This window comes from Nicotiana tomentosiformis, chromosome 2 (assembly GCF_000390325.3).
Source record: "Nicotiana tomentosiformis chromosome 2, ASM39032v3, whole genome shotgun sequence".
Taxonomy (NCBI): Eukaryota; Viridiplantae; Streptophyta; class Magnoliopsida; order Solanales; family Solanaceae; genus Nicotiana; species Nicotiana tomentosiformis.
Window position 1 is genome coordinate 74493622 of NC_090813.1, and position 20902 is coordinate 74514523.

At 35.9% G+C, this 20902-nt stretch overlaps 2 protein-coding genes and 1 pseudogene across 5 annotated transcripts; 2 read left to right on the top strand and 1 right to left on the bottom strand.

Moving 5' to 3' along the window:
• The first annotated feature begins 2884 nt into the window (after window positions 1-2884).
• On the top strand, window positions 2885-6037 carry LOC104100164 (succinate dehydrogenase [ubiquinone] iron-sulfur subunit 1, mitochondrial-like). Its single transcript, XM_070195583.1, has 2 exons — window positions 2885-3845; window positions 5684-6037. The coding sequence occupies exons 1-2, from the start codon at window positions 3592-3594 to the stop codon at window positions 5853-5855; spliced, it is 426 nt and encodes a 141-aa protein (XP_070051684.1). The 5' UTR covers window positions 2885-3591; the 3' UTR covers window positions 5856-6037.
• A 1096-nt stretch (window positions 6038-7133) lies between these two features.
• Window positions 7134-13122, bottom strand: LOC104100165 (uncharacterized). 4 transcript variants are annotated; one of them, XM_009607339.4, is made up of 5 exons: window positions 12604-13116; window positions 11770-11944; window positions 8976-9253; window positions 8719-8831; window positions 7134-7425 (listed from the first exon to the last, which is right to left on the bottom strand). In XM_009607339.4, exons 1-4 carry the CDS (start codon window positions 13051-13053, stop codon window positions 8724-8726), a joined length of 1011 nt encoding a protein of 336 aa, XP_009605634.2. In that variant the 5' UTR covers window positions 13054-13116; the 3' UTR covers window positions 7134-7425; window positions 8719-8723. The 4 variants fall into 4 exon arrangements, with proteins under 4 accessions (XP_009605634.2, XP_009605631.2, XP_009605633.2 ...); XM_009607336.4 differs by having other exon boundaries at window positions 7134-7454; XM_009607338.4 differs by lacking the exon at window positions 7134-7425 and adding an exon at window positions 7943-8193.
• Window positions 13123-15517: 2395 nt separating this feature from the next.
• LOC104100167 (cystinosin homolog) lies at window positions 15518-17980 on the top strand (annotated as a pseudogene).
• Window positions 17981-20902: the final 2922 nt, after the last annotated feature.

The window sequence follows — 20902 nt, forward strand, 5'->3', positions numbered from 1 at the left end:
GGTTCTGTGTTTGAGCTCCTTTTTAGTTTGGTTAGAGACTTATCTGTTTATGTAGAAACAATTGCGAGATTTAGAGAGCATCTATTCTAGAAAATAAATACCAGTGCTTAGACATGTCGGAGAGTTTATATCACGTTCAGTGTTTGATAGGAGTTTTTGTAATCTTGTTAAATATTCGTATGTCAGTAAAAAATATAAAGAACTTCTGATGTTAGATAAGCAAATTATTGAGCATTCTAACGAAATGTGTTCATATAGCCAGACTCCAACTGCAGTGTAGAATTACTGCAGGCTGATTAAGTGATTGATTCTTATACATCTATTATGTGCAGAAAAAATGGTTTTGCTGTTTCTGAAACCAGAATGCTTCTGTGGCTGTGAGTGAAGAGACTTAAGATCATATTGAAGTTCAAGTCTGCCAGTCTAGTTACAGAGGTGGGAAACTGTGTGCTGCTGCTGCTGCTTCTGTTTCTATATTCGTCTATAAGGTTTCTTAAAAGTCTCTCTACTGTCCCGAATATGTATTTAGGGGAAGCGCTGACCAACTATCACAAACACGCTAATGTATTGTGCTCAACGACAACCTTAGTCACTCTGTCGATTTATATCACCTCTCTAATTGAACATGGCCTCTAGATTGAATGATATATCTTCTTTTGTGCTGTGCTCAGAGCATATAGCTGCTGTTTTCACTATGTGCTTCTACAATTAGGATATTTAAACTTGCTCCAGCTATACGGATTATGTATGTTGTACATTTTGAGGTATTTGCCTTTTTAGTCCATCAGGGTTGGCTGCTAGTAGAGAAAGAAAGCACTCATCTTTCATGCTTTAATTGCCTTGTCCTCACAAGGGAAGATCATAATTCATCTCCCATTCCTTGCACATATAGTCCAATTAATTGAATCTATGCCTGTTTTTCTTCATTCTTCTAATCTGTAGGCATATTTTGATCAAAGAGAATCATGGAATAAGACTGAAAGCATTTTTCACAACCAGTTGTGTTAAATTATAGCAAACACAAGCATCCAGTATAGCAAAACAAAGAAGGGGGGATGATTTACAAAATTCCATAATACTTTGATATGCTCTCTTTCTTTTTTCTTTTTTTTTTCTTTTTTTTTTTTTGTGGGGGGAGCAATCAAAGGATGAACCAAATTAAATGATTGTTGTAGAATGGCTATTCCTCACAATTGATCTCTTTTGTCTTTAAAAGGGTAGTGTTAAAGACAATGATCATTTAAAGATATAACGTTGTTATAGTTCAAAATTCCACGATTTTAAAAGGCTAGTGTTAAAGACAAAAATCATTTAAGATACAGTGTTGTTAGAGTTCAAAGTCACCCGACGTAAAAAGAAAGAAAGTGAAGTTTTCTAATTATCCCATAGTCCTCGAAGATAAGTATAGACGTTTTCATATCGCAAGACTCTATTAGACATGCTCATGACTCGTGACACCTATGCAACATAGGCTCTAATATCAAGTTGTCACGATCCAAAACACACCAATGACCGTGATGGCACCTAATGCGCAGGCTAAGCGAACCAACAATTTTGATTTTAAAATAAGTGCAAACCATCAAATGTTCAGGTGATTTCTGAGTTTTCTCATTTTTTCCTAGCATAATAACCTATTTTTGTTACCATATAGTAGGGGTGTCAATGGTCCGGTTCGGCTGGTTATTTTATAAAATTTGTACAATACCAATTTTTCGATTATTCTATTATGTGTAACCAAAATTAGACTTATAGAAACCGTACCAATCATGTCGATTTCTCTTCGGTATCGGTATGCTTCGGTTAATTTTCGGTATTTTTTAAAAATATCATTTATAAGTCACTAGTAGAAACAAAATGCAATAGCATACGTACTTTTATATGACTTAGCAAAACTCCCTAGACATTTTTATTATTTAAAGGGTGATGAATTAAGAAAACATGAAAATGGCCAAAGTATAGATCCATCAAGCGTAAAAGAAATTAAGCAAAGACAAAAAAAATATAAATCACACGAGTGAAAATATATTAAGCAAATTGGGACTCAAGAATAAAGTCTATAAAAGATTAAATATTCAAAAATATAAATTTAAATCATACGAAATGAAACATATTCAATACATTATAGTTTGCTACTCATAGAATACCTTGTGTCTTGCTAGTGAATATGTTGGAAATAGTTTAGTTCCAATAGGAGTAGTATAATATAGGTTTGAGAATTAGAATTTTGAGTTTAATTACTTGTTGTCTTGTAACTGTTTTCATAATTCCAAGGCTCAAGAAAAAATTCAATGTTTTATTATATATATTTTCCATGTAAATTTATTCGGTACAGTTCGGTATTTTTTTCGATTTACTTTTATAAAATAAAAAACATACCCTAATTATCAGTCAGACCCCACTTGTGAAATTTTACTGAATTGTTTTTGTTGTTGTTGTACCCTAATTATCAGTACGGTTATAGATTTATATAAAAATTCGTAATTTTATTAAAAAAAAACCTAAAAATCAGTTCGGTACGGTATCGATTTAGTCAATTTTGAATATCCATTGACATCCATAATATATGGTCCTCAAATATCTCTCATTTGATCAAAACGATATCGTTGCCCCTACTGAAAAGTGAAAAGTAAATGATCCACGACACGAGCCAACCACGTCACTAGGAAATTATCTAGCGATTGTGAATTCGCCACGTCATCCAAGTCCTACTCAGACCCCAATTCATCCACGGCAAACCTTATTCGTCGACGACAGAAAAGTACAACCTCAAACTACATTTTTCGCAATACCCAAACTACCCTTACCACATCCACCTATTTCCAGCCTCGGAACCCTCTCAATGGCGGTTAAAGCACCCATAAAATTACATGCCCAGTTCCGTCATTTTATTTTCCATTCAAGTAACCCGAGAAACACCCGAACCCTCCAATCATATACTCTTCTGAATAAAATTTCCCTTTTGCTTTCTCTGTAACAAAAATCTATCCAATCTCCGCGTCTTTGGTTTCCCAAGGTAACTCATCAATGGCGACCGGTTTAATCCGACGAGCGATATCTAGGGTCCACTCATCGCCGGCGGCGAAGCTAGTTCCAATCATATACTCTTCTGAATAAAAACTCCTTTTTGCTTTCTCTGTAACAAAAATCTATCCAATCTCCGCGTCTTTGGTTTCCCAAGGTAACTCATCAATGGCGACTGGTTTAATCCGACGAGCGATTTCAAGGGTCCACTCATCGCCGGCGGCGAAGCTAGTCGTCGCCCGAGCCCACGCATCGGAGGCCAAAGCCCATCAATCAGAATCCAAGCAGCAGCCAAACATTAAGTCATTTCAAATTTACCGATGGAGTCCAGACAACCCAGGTAAACCCGAGCTCAAGGAATATAAAATCGATCTCAAAGAATGTGGCCCAATGGTCTTAGATGCTTTAATCAAAATCAAAAACGAAATCGACCCATCACTTACGTTTCGTAGATCCTGTAGAGAAGGGATATGTGGGTCCTGTGCTATGAATATTGGTGGTTGAAATGGACTTGCTTGTTTCACTAAGATCGATTCGGGTGCTGAATCGACGATTACGCCGTTGCCACATATGTTTGTGATTAAGGATCTGGTTGTGGATATGACTAATTTCTATAATCAGTATAAGTCTATTGAGCCGTGGTTGAAGAGGAAGACGGAGCCGCCGACGCCTGGGAAGGAGATACCGCAGAGTAAGAATGATAGGGCTAAGTTGGATGGGATGTACGAGTGTATTCTGTGTTTTTGCTGTAGCACATCATGCTCTAGTTACTGGTGGAATCCTGAGTCTTATCTTGGTCCCGCTGCACTGCTCCACGCTAACAGGTAATATTTCTTTGATTCTTTGTTCCTTTGAACTTTTTTGTCTTCATGTCTAGGCTCTTTCTTGTTTGCCTTTACTTTCTGTTGACGTGCTGTATTTGGCTCAAATATGAAGTTAAAGATAGCTATAGTTAATAAAGATTGTAACTTGGTGTGTTCCTATCTGCCTAAGCCTTAGCGGTTAGAGTTACTCGGAATTTGTGCTGATGGGAGGTAACTTAACTTGTTTCCTTTTCTTGTTGGAATATTTGAGTTGTGCACAAGCTGGCCCGGACACCACCATTATTAAAAACGAACTATAGATTGTAACTAGGTGATTTCTTCTCCTGTGCCCAAACCTTGATGGGTGGAGTTATGGAATAGTCGAGGTGTGCTCAAGTTGGCTTGGACAACACTGTCATAAAAAACCAGGCTGACTACTGGTTTTTACTCCCTCCGTTTCAATTTATGTGTATTACTTTTTTTAGACTATTACAAAAACAATATTCCTATATTTAATAAGTTAATTCCAATAATTCCATTTCACACGCAATGACACTCTTATAGGAGTGACATGACATGTTTAAGACCAAAACTTTCAAAGAGTATTTTTGGTATTGTTCTACACGCCCTTAGTTTAGATCACAAGATTCAAAAACTTTCTTTACATTCTTATGTTTCGTGCACAGTTAAACTAAAGGCATAAAACAAAATAGAGTGAGTATTTGATTAAGAAAGTCGTGTTCCTTTTATGTATGAGATGAATGAATCTCTTTTCTACAAGGCGTATTTGGTAAAACACTATGCAACTTTTGGAAGAAGTTTGATAAATCATATGCTGAAGGATCTTATTGTATGGTAAAACCATGCAACTTTCATGGATGTTCAGTCATTGGATCTTATTCTGAAGTATCTCATCATTAGACAATTTTGAAACATATTGATTTTCTGAACTTCTAATACTTTTTATTTTATTTTATAAAGTAATTGATTTCATTGCTGGCATCCAGGGGATGCAAAGCAAATTAGTTACAAAAGATGTATAGCAAAAAGGATATTGCTAGCTCCATTACAGTTGTTTAGAGTAGTACTAGGGAGCTAACAAAATTCAGAAGAGTATCAGGGGGATCTCATTGGGGATAAATAAACCCAACTATACAAATACATTAGACAACTAGATTTTAGACTTTGGAAAGTAGTTGATTCTCCATCAAAACATCTTATGTTTCTTTCATTCCAGATACTCCAAGAAATAGCAGCAGGTATCATCTTCCAGATTTGTATGTGCATAATATTGGCATGAGATTAGTTTAAATGGAGTAATGTGGTCAGTGAGGATTTAAATGAGTATCTCGGCTCTCATATTAGCTAGTAAGGTTCTAAGAAACTAGTAAGCTTTTAGAAGTCCTTTACTATTCTTTCTTAGTGTGGACATCTCAGTTGAGAATGGGAGAAGTTGAAAGCATGTGCTGGGCTGTCGCCATTCAAAAATGACGTAAAACTGAAATGGCTTTCTTCTATTCAGTTCTACAAAATTGAGGGATGTATTATGTTGAGTGTTATTATAGGGATGTTATTAAACCTCAGGCCAAGCTCAAGCAATGCAGTTTTAGATTTACGTGTCCTGAGATGTACCATTGTTTATTTAGGCATTTGCATGATGGGGGAATAACAGTTTTGGATGTCTAAAATGTTGGTACTAGCCTTGATTCTGTTACTTTCTATAAGAAGTTCTACAACATTAACCCCACTGTCATTGGTATGCCATATGCTGCCTATTATTATCTTTACTGAAAAGTATTTTTTCCTGCCCATGCTTGCAATATACTTAATAGAGGTTATGTCTTATTTTTGAAATGCAGATGGATTATGGATAGCCGTGATGAAAATACTCAGGAGCGCCTTGACGCAGTTAATGATGAATTCAAGCTTTATCGCTGCCATACTATTCTGAACTGTTCTCGTGCTTGCCCAAAGGGATTGAATCCTGGGAAGCATATTCAGAATATCAAGCGTCTGGAGCTTGCATCTTGAGCCATCAGTGATGTCGTTCCAAGCTCTTTTGCTAAGATTTGATTTTGAAGGACCAGTAGGGGGTTGTTTCTCAAAATAATGTATGCACAGATTGTACTTTTCTCTGTGAGATCTTTTTTATACTTGAATTTGAGATGAAAGGTGCATCTCTCTTAAATATAATACAGTATCATTTTCAAGTATATTGCTCCATAATGCATGAAATGTGTGTGTGTGTGTGTGTGTTCCCTTTTATAAGTTATGTATAGATATGGCTATGTTTTTTCAAGGATGGTTGTTTGGGATGTCCATTGGTGCTTCCCTTTGTTTTTCCTTGACGATGTTCAAAGTCAAGAGATGAGCTTTATCTCCTCTGCCGATGTGGTATTAGGTAGTTGTCTAATTTGGATCTGTATGATGTTGATGCAATTCAACTTCTATTGAGGATCTTTCTTGTTGATTAGGCATTATTTGCTACAATGCCATCATTTGTGTGCTCGTAACTTGGGATGCAGGAATTGTGAGTGTCTTGCAAGTTTCTTTTCTTCTTTGGGTTTGCGCTTTGCAGAAGGAAGAAGGAAAGAGATGTAGGAAACTAACTCTCTTAACCTACTTATTGGCAGGGAAATTTTGCAGTCGATTATGTTTATTTCTGAAGCCAAATTGAACAAAATATTTTCCATAGGAAGTTCTCCCTGGAAAAGGTTTTACCTTGAGATTTAAAGATTGCAGTAATGTTTAAATTTTGATACAAGCAAGTGATATGGAGTAAGAGTTAGGACTATTTGTAAATGACTTCCGCCCATAGCTGAGATAAGTCATTTTCCCACCTTCAAAATATTATTCTTTGGACAAATTTTCTATTAATGGAAAATCTGATTTTTTTTTTATAGTGAAAATGTAATTATTGATGGAACAACTGGAAATGATTTCATCGTGAAATATTTTTCAATAAAAGCTTACCACACTCCAAAAGTTACAGTTCCTCATGTGTGAAGTGTGACGATTTGATTATAAATTCGAGTGAATACTCAAAACTAGTACAAGGTAATTCATATATTTGCACAATATTCAGATGATCTCCTAGATAACCATTAACCATATAACTAGTTTTTATCTTCACGAGGTTTGCTCAACTCCTAAACTAGAATATTAATATAGAGATCCTATTCCTATATAATCCCCACCTAGCTGTAACTAGAACCAATATCAGATGCTATGTTGTGTTGAAAGAAGAAGAAAAAGAATGAAGTTATTAGTAGTAGCTAGCTTTCTGGTGTATATGGTGATTATTCAGAATATGAGTAAAGTTGGAACAAGCACTCGCCTTCCCTTTCTAATAAATCTTAAAACTGTGGAACCATATCAATACATCACAGTAACAGGTTACTCAAAACAACCCATTTCTGCATTACGAGGAGATTAATCCTTTCATATTTTACCATTAGGTGGATAATAAACTAACAATCTTGCCACATTTTTCTTCTACTAATAGGTTGTAACAACAACTGCGACATAGCCTGTTGCTATTGTGATATCACAAAACAGCCACCTCTCTGCGTCCAGTGCTGCTGAGAAGAGCGTTGAGACCCTGAATTTGCAGGTAATTCATTGATGCATCTATCAAATTCAAGAAGAAAACAAAAATGGTGATTTTGGACTACAAGTTGTATCAAAAGATTGGAGCCTTAGATCTCAAAGCATGCTAAGTTACAGCTTCTCTTTTAGCTGCATTACGAAATTATGATTCATTATGTTCTTCATCAATTTGTTCTATTTCATGCGATGAATCTGAGGTCATATTTCTTAGCCTTTATATTTGCAAACAGGGCTATTCTCAAGTTTCTCAACTGCAGCAAAAACAGGCAAGAAATATATTGGTCAACGAGTGTAACCGACGCTTTCTTTTATGCTTTTTAAATATGTTATAAAACAACCCAGTATAATCCCACTAGTGGGGTCTGGGGAGGGTAGTGTGTACACATACCTTACCCCTGCCATGGGGTAGAGAGGCTGTTTCCGATAGACCCTCGGCTCCCTCCCTCCAAGAAACTCCCCACCTTGCTCTTGGAGTGACTCGAACTCACAACCTCTTGTTATAAAAAAGATGTAAAAAACCATTGTATAGAATTCGTTGAATTTTGCTCTCGTTACTTACAGCATACATTATATGCTAGTATCAAATTTCATGAATTCCACAAAATTGTAACTTCCTAAATGGCATGGCTTCACTTCAATATGAAGATCAAGGCATTCGTCTGTCGTACCAATTCATTGGTAATTGGGATTCGTTTGGTAGAGAGCATGAAGCAGTTGAAGCTGGGCCTTGATTGGGCAGCATAGTCTAGACAAGAGCAATCTGGCAAGACGTCCTATTGTTAACCTCTGGTATCTAACAAGTTACAGTTACTATATGGATTCAAATCTATATCTCAAATATAAGAAAGAAAGAAAGAAAGAAAGAAAGTCATAAAATCGATTAATATCCATACAAGGACCAGCTACTCCAATCTTCATGACAATATAATAGGCATTTGGCTATCTCATCCCCTCGAAAAACAGTTAAAAAGGGTGTGGGGTTGGGGGTTTTGTGGGGGGTGGGGAGAGAGACTGGGACTTTCTGAGCTAAATCCTGCTTCTCAAAATTGAAGGGCAGTCCAAGTTAAAAGAAGAGTACTTGATTTCAGAGTAGGCTCATTATTCATTAAAATCTGGTAATTTCCAGCAGGCCACATATTGACTTGTAAAAGCAGCAAGTTTGATACAACTCACTCACATATTGACTTCACCTCCTTCCAACTTTTTGAGTTTATAGGTAATGGCTATTAGTACTGAGCTAATGTACTAAAGAGACACAATAAGGTAAAACTCACAAAATGAGTACCATATCTATAGCCTCCTCGTAAGTTCAAGAAACACGACAGCTGAAGCAATCTGAACTTTCAAATCTGCAATATCAACATCATGGCCGCCTTCAACGAGACCCCAACTGTCAACCTAGAAGAAGCCAAAGAAAAGTCAGCACTTAAACTTGAGGAACAACTCTGGGTAAATGATGGACCACAGCCCTGGCGGTTAATGTATTTTAGGATACACGAGTCCTAGAAAAGATAATGAAGGAAAATTGACTGTAGTACAAACCTGCAAATCTTCCTCGAGCCTAATTAACTCAATAGCCTCTTCAATCCCCAATCTACCACGGAAAAGTCCAAGTGCAATGACTAGCGAATGTGCAGCTGAAGCGATTGCATCAATTGTTGCTAATTCGCAATCATCCATTTTCTTGAGAAGGCTTTCAATGGCGCTAACAAGACCATCATCTTGCTTGCCACCAAAAAAACAGGTATATACAGCTGGCTTGAAGCCAAATTCTGACTCTACCCACTTAAGAAGAGGATCGATTTTCTCCACTTGACGCTCTGTGAATTTCAAATTGTCAGATTAATATGTGAAAAGTACTATTATTATGAAACCCAAATGAATTGCCAAAACAATCCGAGAACTGCGGGCCTGCTGGTAAGCATACTACAAGAGTGGATCATATTTATGCTCAGAATCTGGAGTCAACTCTTCTAGATCTCATGATAATACACAGTGCAAAAAATAATTAATTGTAGGTGCTTTACAGCTAGCCAAATAGATGAAACTTTTGAGCGCTAAGCTAATCCCTAAAGAAGGACCTAACAATGTTACAAGATCCTAGGATCACTTTAATATGTAATATGCTCCACTAAATACGACAGTAGTTTGTTCTAGTTCATCGCAGGAATCAAAAAGGGACTTCACGGTTTTCAATTACAACAAGGGACTAGAATAGACAGATATCATCACGGGTGCTGATACTTGTGCTCCATGAAGTTAGTTCCCGTGCTCCGTCAACACTGAAATACAGTATGCCTTTTACCAACATTGAAAAGTACGTGGCAATCAAATGATGTTTCATTTCGTTTTCTGTTTTGGGACCAGTGTCACAACCCAAAACCATCAATTCCCTCCTCCAATATGAAAACTGTGGTGAAATCTCATCCCCCCCTCCCTGCCCCAAACCAACCAAATCCTTCTCCTCCTTCTCCTTCGTTACAGCCCTTCCCCCGGCACCTTTCCACACCTCTGACCAGTGGATCCTACTAGGTCTTCATTGTTGCACATTAGTCTCAGATCCTTTTAAAGTCAAAACGGCATTGGAGCACAACCCTAGTCCAACCATGTCATGTCCGACCAGTTTCTCCTCACGCAACCCTGTAGCCCCTCTTGGTAAAACTCTCACACACTAGCACTCATTGCCCCGTCACAAGTTTTTTCTTCAGTTGATTGAAATCAAACCTTGAAGATAGTTCCTTTTCTACCAAGGAAGTGGCGTGGTTTCTGGGACCACCAATATACTAAGTGAATCTCTAAGGTACAGTTGTATAGAAGCCAGCTAGATTTTTTGCAAGCTTAAATGCTATCTACTCATTGCATCTTCTTGATGCCTTTTATTTAATCCACTTACTTTATCACCCAAAAAAAAAAAACTAAGGTACAGTGGGAAGTTCACATGTAAATGGAGTGGAGGAACAAATTTCCGGAGCACAAAAATCAGCGCTGTGTTATCATTTCTGTCATGTCCTCCAAAATTTGAAATAAATCTAATATGGGGCAGCAGAATTGTGTTTTCACAAAATGCTCAATATTAACATCAAATCCTTGATGGGAAAAAGACAAACAAACTATTGACCATTTAATCTCAAGATGCATGAAGTCTGAGATGTTTTTTGACGCATAGGCAGACAGAGAGCCTTGTCTAGATGCCACTGTTAGCCTATTAGTAGCACAATCAGAAAAATTCACAGAGAAAAAGAAACACTCCCTCCTTCCAAACTCGAAATAAACTAGCTAACAACAATATGGTATGTCCTCGGCAAAGACCAAAACTGATGGTGGGTGAGATCTAGACATGCAAATACGGAAAAATATATATATATATATATATATATATATATATATATATATATATATATATATATATATATACTGTTCTTAATTTCCCTCATATCCAGAAGATTAAAGTAGCTGATATGAGGATGTTAAGGTAGATGTGTAGCTATACCAGGTTGGATAAGATTAGGAATGAAGTTATTCGGGATAAGGTGGAAGTAACCCCTGTGGAGGATAAGATGCGGGAAGCGAGGTTGAGATGGTTCGGGCATGTTAAGAGGAGAAGTATAGAAGCTCCAGTCAGAAGGTGCGAGAGGTTAGCCTCAACGGATATTAGGAGGGGTAGAGGCAGGCTTAAGAAGTCTTGGGGAGAGGTTATTAGGCGTGACATGGCGCAGTAGAAGCTGACGGAGGACATGACCCTGGATAGTAAGGTGTGGAGGTCGAAGATTAGGGTAAAAGGCTAGTAGGTAGTCGGGCGTTTCTCTTTGTTCTACTCAGTTCACTAGAATTAGTGTTAGTATGAAATCCTTCTATTCATTGGCTTTTACTACCTCGAGTTTAACTGCTTCCTTGACTTCAGTCTTTTTATCTTGTTGTCAATCCTACTTGTTGCTCTTCTTTCTTTTTCTCTCTTTCTTTCTTTTCATTTCATCCGTTCTCCAGCCAAAAAACAGTTTCTCTGCCCTTCCAGTGTAGGGGTAAGGCTGCGTACATCTTACCCTTCCCGGACCTCACTTGTGGGAAATTACTGGGTTTGTTGTTGTTGTTCTTCTTCTTAATTTCAAAACTGAGGACAGCTGGGAAGCAACGAACTTTTTAAAATTATATCAGACCACTACTTTTTGGCACGTTATAGAAACAAAATTTTGATCATCAGAAATTGACTAGCCAATTAAAGGAGCAGACCTATGTTTGCTCCTAAAGACATATGTTAGGAACAGCGAAAAGCAAAATATCGAGAGCACATTCCGAAAACAGATAAATATTATACTTTGCAACTTGCAAGATTACATACCACGAACTCGGCTTGTCAGATCATTATCCCCAGGAGCACGACAGAAAACTAAATCTTGAGGGAATTTCTTCATCAAATGATCAATAATCTTTTGACGCATCAGTGGAACTCTTTCTAGTGCAGTACATGAAAGTTTCATCAGTGGCATAGTAAAGGGTCTGATCCCATCTGCTTCCTACAATTAAAAGACATTTCAGGACTAGGGTGACAAAAACACACAACTTAAACATCAAGTTAAATGGAAGTATCAATTTTCATTGAAATAACATAAATGGTATCAATGTATACACACACAAAAACACATGAATAACAAAACAATCAACCCCACAAAAAAAAAAAAAATACAAAAGAATTTCCCAGTTACTTCCAGTAAAGTTATATACACCGTAATTTTTACACTATGCGGTCATCTAAAGGATATCTACAGGTAAACTTTCTTTAAATATAGGATTTTTGTTCTTGAAAATAGGACTGGTTAAGTGCTCCAACAGGTAGATGGGATAAAAATTTCTTTACACCGACATTGTATATAACTTAAACTCTTCCGAAACAAGCTAATGAACCAAATTGCATATGTGAGAAAATGGGGGAGAATTTTACAAAAGAATTTCCCAATCACTTCCGGTTAATTTGTATACACCGTCACTATAAATCTGAGGTCACCTAAAAGATATCTACAACAGGTTAAGTGCTCCAACAAGTAAAGGTGACTTGATGGCACAAAACACATGAATGACAAAACAACCATTCCACAAAAAACTAAGGAAAATTTACAGAAAGAATTCTTAATCACTTCTCTTAATCCTAAATATACTAATGAACTAAAATGAACACCTGGTATTCCCATTCAGCAGCAATAGCTTTAGCAAGAGCTAAAGTTGGGCATTTGAGAGGGCGCTTAGAAGGGGTTTTAAGGGTACGATAATCAAGCATAACACTCCAACCAATTCCATCATCAGCTTCTCTAGTTGTCACTTTCTTGTAAAACCTCTTCCCCACAATTGATCCAGTCATGAATGAGATAGGCATAGACACAGATGCTGAATCTTGTGATGATAAAGGTGAAGTATTTTTTGGACCTTTTATGATAATATTATCATTGGTTGTTGAAGAATTTGGATCTCCGCCGTAAAAAGTGAAGGAGGAAGAAGATGGGTCATCTGATGATTCGGGTTGTGCTGAAGTTGCTAAGTTACTGAAAATACGGGTTTGAGAAGCGGTTAAGGTTTTAAGGAAGGTAAAGTTTGTTGCTTTAAGACTTCTTCTCACGATTTCAGCCGCCATAGCTCTGAGCTGAGTTGAAGCTAGGCAGAGTTGATCGGTGCAGCTGAAGAAGATGCTGTATTTTGCAGCTGCTCATTCTGTTTTGGGCCTAGGCCCAATTTATTCTTACAGGAACCATTCCTCAACTAAACATTTAGGCCCAATTGCTTTTTCTATAGGGCCCGAAGATGTAAAAATTGCACGGTCGCCCCCATTTAATCTGTATCATTTTTAAATTTTTTTTTACTTGTACCCACTTTTTAAACAACTTCAGGACCTTTTTTCCTCTCTCTTCTCCTTCTTCTTCTTTTTCTTCTTCTTTGGGTGACAGTAATTTTATATGGTGTTTGTGAACATATTTTAAGATAGTTTATGATATTTTACAGTGATGAGATGTTATGACTCTTTATTTTTTACTAATGCTTAGGGTTTTTTCTTCTTCTTTTTCTTAATTGTAAAATTGGTTCGTTAGATTTATTGTTATTTTGACAAATTAATGATTGGGATTTATTCCTGATGATATTTGGAGGTTATGTTTTAAACTTGAGCTCATTTGGAGTAGATTAGGTATTAAACCGGATATTGTATTGTTATAATTCAAATAACAAATTTCTATTTCTGAACAATTTATACTTTAGGTCTATTCGAACTTAAGTGCATGAAAACGTTGGTTGCACTTCAGACCTTTTGGCCTTAAGTGCATCTGAAGTGTAACTTTTCACTTCAGACTTATTGGCATTAAGCGTAGGAAAACGTTTGTTGCACTTTAGACCTTGTGGCCTTAAGTACATCTGAAGTGCAATTTTTCACTTCAAGCTTATTGGCCTTAAGTACATGAAACCATTGGTTACACTTAAGACATATTTGGCCTTAAGTGCATGTGAAGTGTAATTTTTCAATTCAGACTCATTGGCCGTAAGTGTATGAAAATGTTTGTTGCACTTTAGTCCTTTTGGCCTTAAGTGCATCTAAAGTGTAATTTTTCACTTCAGACTTATTAGCCTTAAGTGCAAAAACCATTGGTTGTACTTCAGACCTTTTTGGCCTTAAGTGCATCTGAAATGTAATTTTTTCAGTTCAGACTATTTTTTTTAACTACAGACCCGATAAATCTAAAGTTGATTGTAAAGTGGGTAGGCTTGCAATTTTTTTTATAGTGGGTATAGGTTCAATGGTGACCCCAAAACCGAGTATAGATATAAAGCCCCGAAGATGATAGTCTTACATTTTGGGCTTGAAACAAAATGGAATAACAAAGTGCAACAAGATATTTTTTCTCTTTTCTTTAACCTTGTTTAATCCAACAAAAAATTGGAAAATTAATATTCATTTTTTAGTACTCCGTTATTCAACACTATTTTACTTCAAGATCTTTGATAGCACCATTTTATCAAGTAGTAATAGGTTGGTATAAATTTTACCATTTTCAAAATTTTAAATTCATGAATTGCGGATGTAAATTCATTTTATGAGAGATAATACATTTCATTTTTGTAGCCACCTCGTCTCCCACCCACCCCCAAAAAAAATAACTACCTCTTGTCTGAGGCGTATATACCCTTGGGATAGGATCCCAAGGGGTCACCGGCCCCAGTTATTTCGAAAGAAATATATGTATATATATCTTAAATAAAATATATATATATATCGTAAGACTCAAAGTTTAGACAACTCCGGTGGTCGATTTGGAGGGGAGACACAATTTGACTTTTAGTAAGCTGTGTGGAATCTGGACTAGATTCTCACTCCAACATTTGCTCAAATTTTTATTGACCGGCCACTTTCAAATCCTGAGCCTGATCTTGTCAATGACTTAAAATTTCGCTACCAGTTTAGAATATAAATTCAAAAATTCAATTTAAACGTAAAGATTATAAAAGCATAAGGTTTTATTACGTATGGTTGAAAATTTAGAGTAAAAGTTTAAGCTGACTTTCCCTTCAGACACATCCGAAAAAATTGTGCAATTTGATCGCTTCCAAATTATTTGCCCTAATTTTTAGCTTATCAATTTATATTGCACATATATATATATATATATATATATATATATATATATATATATATATATATATATATATATATATATATATATGCGACATGAATACGGGGCACATTCATTACATAGACGTAATATTTTTGGTAAAATTTAATTCGTCAGTCTGCAACCGAAACTTCAGTCATTGGGATTCGCATCTAATTACAGAGCAGCCCATCTTTTTAGCTTATTTTCTATAAATAGCGATAAGTATTTGAAACGAATAAAGATTACATATTGTCCTGTTTTTTGAAGTTACAAAAGAATTTAAAAGAAAGTTGTTGATTTTGATGGGGTCGTGGAATTCAGTTTCGTTGGAAGTATTGTACAATATTTTTGGATGGATTGCGTTTGTCTTTTGGTCTATTAGCTTTTATCCTCAGGTCGTACTGAATTTCCTTAGGAAAAGGTTTTGTACTTCTTCTCTACATTATTTATTTCTTCTTTTACTACTAGTTCTTTTCTTTGTTTAATAATTTTGTTTCTTGCGTGAATCTTTTTTAATGAAAAATAGTGTGGTGGGGTTGAATTTTAATTTCGTGGTGTTGAATTTGACAAAGCACTCGTCCTATCTCATCTACAATGTTTTCATGTTCTTTAGTTCTGCCGTTCAGAGGCAATACCATCGTCGATATAGCTCTAAGGAGATTTATAACACCACCTTCAAATCCTTTTCTCCTTTTCGTTTTTTCTATTGAATTGTTTGAACCGTGCAAACAGATTGAACTATTTACATTATATATGTTACGGTTGCTCATATGCTTGTTTGGATACCATATTGAATTGCAACAATTGTTCCAATGTTGAAAAGTTATAATTCATTCATTATAAACATGAATTTGGACGTGTTATATTCGTTTAAGCACATTACGTCTTCAATTAAATAAAAAATATTTGTTTTTGTCCCTTTATATAGGAAATATGTTAATTTGAACTATTTATATAGAGATAAATACATTTTTTGCATAAATAAATTTGTAATTAAACAGTTTAACAATTAATAATTCACTAAATTTATGAAGATTCACAAGTATAGGGAGTAGAAGTGCACAATTTGATTAATTAATAGAAGGCTATTATATATGTTTAATCAAATACCACAAGGATAAAAAAAATTGCAAATATTTGATGGACAAATTTCCCTTCTATTTTATTTCCTCATGTTAAGTTAATTCTCTGTTTTATAGTGAAGTTAATGACTAATGTGCCAAACTGCTGATTACCTTCATTGTTTAATTTCAGATGATTCTTGTAGCTGCTAATGATGTGGCTTTCTCTACCCATGTTGTTGCTTTAACAATATTTACCTTATTTCATATTGCTATTTATGATGTAAGTATACGTTCTTTTTTTACTCTTTTCAAATCAAATATTATATGCATACTGAAATGTGAGTTTATGACTTGGTTCTCATAAACATATTTCTTTTTACAGCGTGAAAATCAGAAGGTCTCAAAAATTGCTATTACAGTTGTCAGTGTTGCAGTTTGTGCATGCTTTCCCTAAGCATTCTTGGCTATGGCTAGTTTCCTGCTTCAAGTAAGCCACTTTCTTTCAAATCCACAATTAGTTCTACTTAACACCCTTTTCTTCATGTTTAAAAATTTTCATAACAATTAAAAAAAAAAATTGGTCAAGTTAAAGTAACAGTACTTTATCCATTTAACCACTATAACAATAAAATCTCACACTTCTTTATCTTAATTGCAGCACATTGCAGGTTGTTATGACAGTTATTAAGTACACTCCCCAGGTAATTGTTGCTCTGTTTGAAGGGAAAAAACTCAGACTTCTATATGAATTGCTTGTGATTTTGTTCTCTTCTATTCAAATTACAAGATTTTGTGATATGTTTATACTGAATTTAAGTTGTTGGCTCTGAAAAATCTATAGGTGGTTATGAATTTCCGGCGAAAGAGCACAATTGGATTTAGTATTGGCAACATTTTGCTGGATTTGTTTGGAGGTTTAACAAATTATGGGCAGATGACAGTGCAATCCATAGATCAACGTGAGTTTCAGCATTTCAATTGTATATAGTGTTCGACTAACATACTTTGCTATTTCTATTTTTTACCTAGTTAAGGATTTCTATGAGATTCTGTATATATGCCTAGTGTAGAAATATTTTCGAACTATTTTCTGTACAGATTCTTGGGTGAACTTTTATGGAAACATCTGCAAGACCTTATTGTCATTGGTAAGAAATACTCTTTTATACCCATCTATTTATTTACTATAATTCTCATCACATTCTCTTTGTTTCTGATTCTTGCGCCTAATTACTAGTTATGTGAGGCAAAGACAATTATGTGGTTTTGATGAAATGAATGTTGCAGGTGTCGATATTCTTTGACATTCTCTTCATTGTGCAACATTATGTGCTCTATCCTTCTAAGAAAGAAGTTGTTGCTCCTGATTTTGATATGGTAAGCAAGAAGCCATTTCTTCAATCTTCCGATCATCCACATACTGTAAAATATTTATAGTATATTTTGATTATGTATGCATAGATATGTTAAGTAAAGACTGTAGTTTTGCCTGTACAACTTAGGAGGAACCAAGGGACATTGAGGGACGATGATTGCAGCGATGGCCGTCGCAAGTTATTGTAGGCAAATTCAGTTTCTTGTACAACAGAGTTATTAACTAGCGTTGGGAGCACCAATTCCACGAGGCAGAACAAAGATCTCAGGCATGGTTAAGTGGAATCTGGTTTAGAAGTTTTTCCAATCTACAAAGATACAGTTCCTACTGGCCATTTGGAGAGAAATGACAGTAGATGTTTAGAAGAAAAACTGAAGTTATAGAATACGTATGCGTAAAATGTACATGTTATTTTGGTGTAAAATGCATAATGTATATTGCTTGATAAAAGGTTTAATACTATTGTCGGGTTAGTTTGGAGTAGTTACTGTGATAAAAAAATGGTGTTGCAAGCATGCGAGTTGTGTAGTATGTTAAGTGATTATATCTGGGGATATGGTTATGGCTTGATACAGCTTATTCAGTCTCATAAACCATGTTGATGTGAGATTCAGGTCTTGAAAAAAAATTCTGAATGTTGGAAATTGAATTAAAAGGTTTATGGGCTAAGGTTGAAGTAATGATTTTTAATTATGTTGTGTTGTGAGGACGATATAATTTACATAGAATAGGGTGGCGTGGGATCAGCCTCGGGTATGTTAGTGGTAGATTGAATAGTGATGTGATGGCTTGGAAACAACTCTTGGCACGTTCGAGGACGTACGTATGTTTAAGTGGGGGAGAATGTAACGACCCGACCGATCGTTTTGAGTATTACAATCTTGTTTCCCCATTTACAGCTCAAGTTATGCTTTACAGTTGCTTTATGACTTACCGGGTTAATTGGTTTGAGTCTAGTGAGGTTTTGAAATGAATTTAATCCGAGCCCACTGAATTCACAGTGTTTCCTTAAGGAATTTAATCCCCTCCTAGTACCCAAGATTGTGGATTATTTCCTCCCAGGATAGAACGAATTACACACTGGTGTAGCGATACTTCAAATACCAATGTTTCAGCGAACATAAAATCGGTAGCAAATCACACTTACTGATGCTTTGTTTGTAGTTAAAACAATGCAGAAGAAAGGAGGAGAAGTCAGAAATTCGTATGAAAAATCTGAGAGAATGGACTGGTATTTATAGCCAATGTTGAGCTCAATCTGAAGAGGTGCAACTCTTCAAATCCGAAGAGGTGCCAATTGTTCTTCAACTCTTCAGATTTGAAGAGGTACAAACTGTTCTTCTGAAGAGGTGCAAACTGTTAATCCGAATCCGAAGGCCGAAGCCGTAGCCGAGTGAGCGAGCGAGCGACGACGGCACGAGGCTTGCCTTCTTCTTAACTCTTTAAGAACTAGAAGAAGTGCAATTGTATATATATACCCATCAAAATCTCTTCCTCTTCCAATATGGAACAATATCCCTTTGTCTAGGAGGGAAACTCAAATATTTTCAATTTTCCTCCATTTCCCGTTCACCTTCTTTTAAGCTACATTTAAGCTTAAAAAACCCAACAAGACTTGCCCAAACTTAACCGGTGTACAGAATTATTGTCCATGAATGAGGAGCTGAAACAAGCTCGGAAGGCTTTTGAGGTCGACGAAGAGAAATTGGCTACACTTGAGTGATGGGGAGAATATAAATTTATGATCTTACTTCAGAATGCCAAATTGAGTGGCACCTTAGGGACTAGTATACAATCTGCTCCTCATTTTCCAAACAGAAGAGTAAATAACTGTTGTCACAGTTTTCTCCATCCCAATCAGATGACAGTGTCACCTTGTATATGTGCTTGGAGGCTAGAGCTACCTAGTCTTTGTTCTAGTTACCTATCTTTGAACATGTTTTTCCTCTTTGTTCCCAGTTCTCAACATCCACATGCGTTCAGTTTATATCTTGCTTCTGCTCGGAGTGCAGTTCATTGGTTATTTTTTATCAGAACATACAGGGCGACTAGCTAATTGGACTTTCATGCCTGCTTCATTAGATCCTCCTTAACGATGAAATCAGTTTCGTAAGTGCTCTTTTGATGCATTGAATCCACCCCCATATACTTGAAGAATTCGATCCAAGGGCAGCTGATTATGTCATCTATCTACTATTTTTTTTGTAGATTTGCATAAACTGAATGTTTGAGTCGAAATGACACTCGAGTTAGTGGATTGGTTTAAATCTGTTTAATACGCCAAAGAACCTACAAAGATTTGTAATTTTTACAAAATCCGTAACGTTAAGTATTTCAATTCTTAGGGTTGACTATGTTGAAGGTGTATCATTATAGCGGCGAAGCCAAAAAATTCAACAAGGGTGTTCAAACCTTTGCCAGTGAGCTATGTAAGGGTGTTCAAAGTTTATTTTTAATCAATAACAAGTAATATTTTACCTTATACGGAGTATAATTTTTCGGCGAACGGTGGTCACTTGACCACCCTTGCTTGCACGTAACTTCGCCCATGTCAATATCCAGTCATCCATTGGTGATTCCAACTTTGGATAAACTACATTTGACGAAGATGGAATATCTTATAACGCGAAGAGCATGTTAAGCATCCATAGTGTTAGACTGTTGCTAAACTTGTGTTGACTAAAGGTCAAGAGCTCTATTGCACTCGTATTAAAACTTTCTACATTGCTGATAAATGATTTCAACCTAAAGTGTATAAAATTTAGTGTTAAGAAGGATTTCTTCAGCAATCAAATTTTTCCCAAAAATACTAATTGCTTTTAACAAAACTTCGCTCTATAAATAGTGGCGGTATACATTATACAATAGATCGTAGTTAGATTGTAATTTATATGGCATTCTTTCGTTTTGACAACCTCTAGTTCAACATCTCTTACTATCACCATTAGTATCTATCTATATATAATAAAAAGAGAGGCAAAATTTAGGGGTGGGCGTTCGGTACTTCGGTACGGTTTTTAAGAACTACGGTTCGGTATTTTGGTATTCGATATTTTAACTGTGCATACCAAATACCGTACCAAAGTAATTCGGTACGGTTCAGTATTTCTTGTTTGGTTCGGTACGGTTTGGTAGCCAACCAAACTAAACTGATCTAATTTTCGGCAAAACTATTTATAAGGTAATTCTGGATTTCTAGCTAATAATTCTAGCAAAACTGTTTTTATTGCATAATTTTGGATTCTTATTTTCTAGCTAATAGTTTTTGTGCCCCCACATCCGTATGATAAAGGGAAATTAAAACGTTACATAGAAGGCCTAAACGGGATACATATTTTTACTATGTCTTGGTCAAATTGTTGTACAGTGATCCAAGATTAGGTCCTTTGCAAGTATAAAAAATTT

Coding starts and splice junctions, on each gene's coding strand:
- LOC104100164 (XM_070195583.1), top strand. CDS start 3,592: ATGTTTGTGATTAAGGATCTGGTTGTGGATATGACTAATTTCTATAAT. Junction 3,846..5,683: donor GCACTGCTCCACGCTAACAG/GTAATATTTCTT, acceptor TTTGAAATGCAG/ATGGATTATGGATAGCCGTG.
- LOC104100165 (XM_009607339.4), bottom strand. CDS start 13,053: ATGGCGGCTGAAATCGTGAGAAGAAGTCTTAAAGCAACAAACTTTACC. Junction 11,945..12,603: donor CTGCTGAATGGGAATACCAG/GTGTTCATTTTA, acceptor TTTTAATTGTAG/GAAGCAGATGGGATCAGACC. Junction 9,254..11,769: donor TCTGACAAGCCGAGTTCGTG/GTATGTAATCTT, acceptor TGAAATTCACAG/AGCGTCAAGTGGAGAAAATC.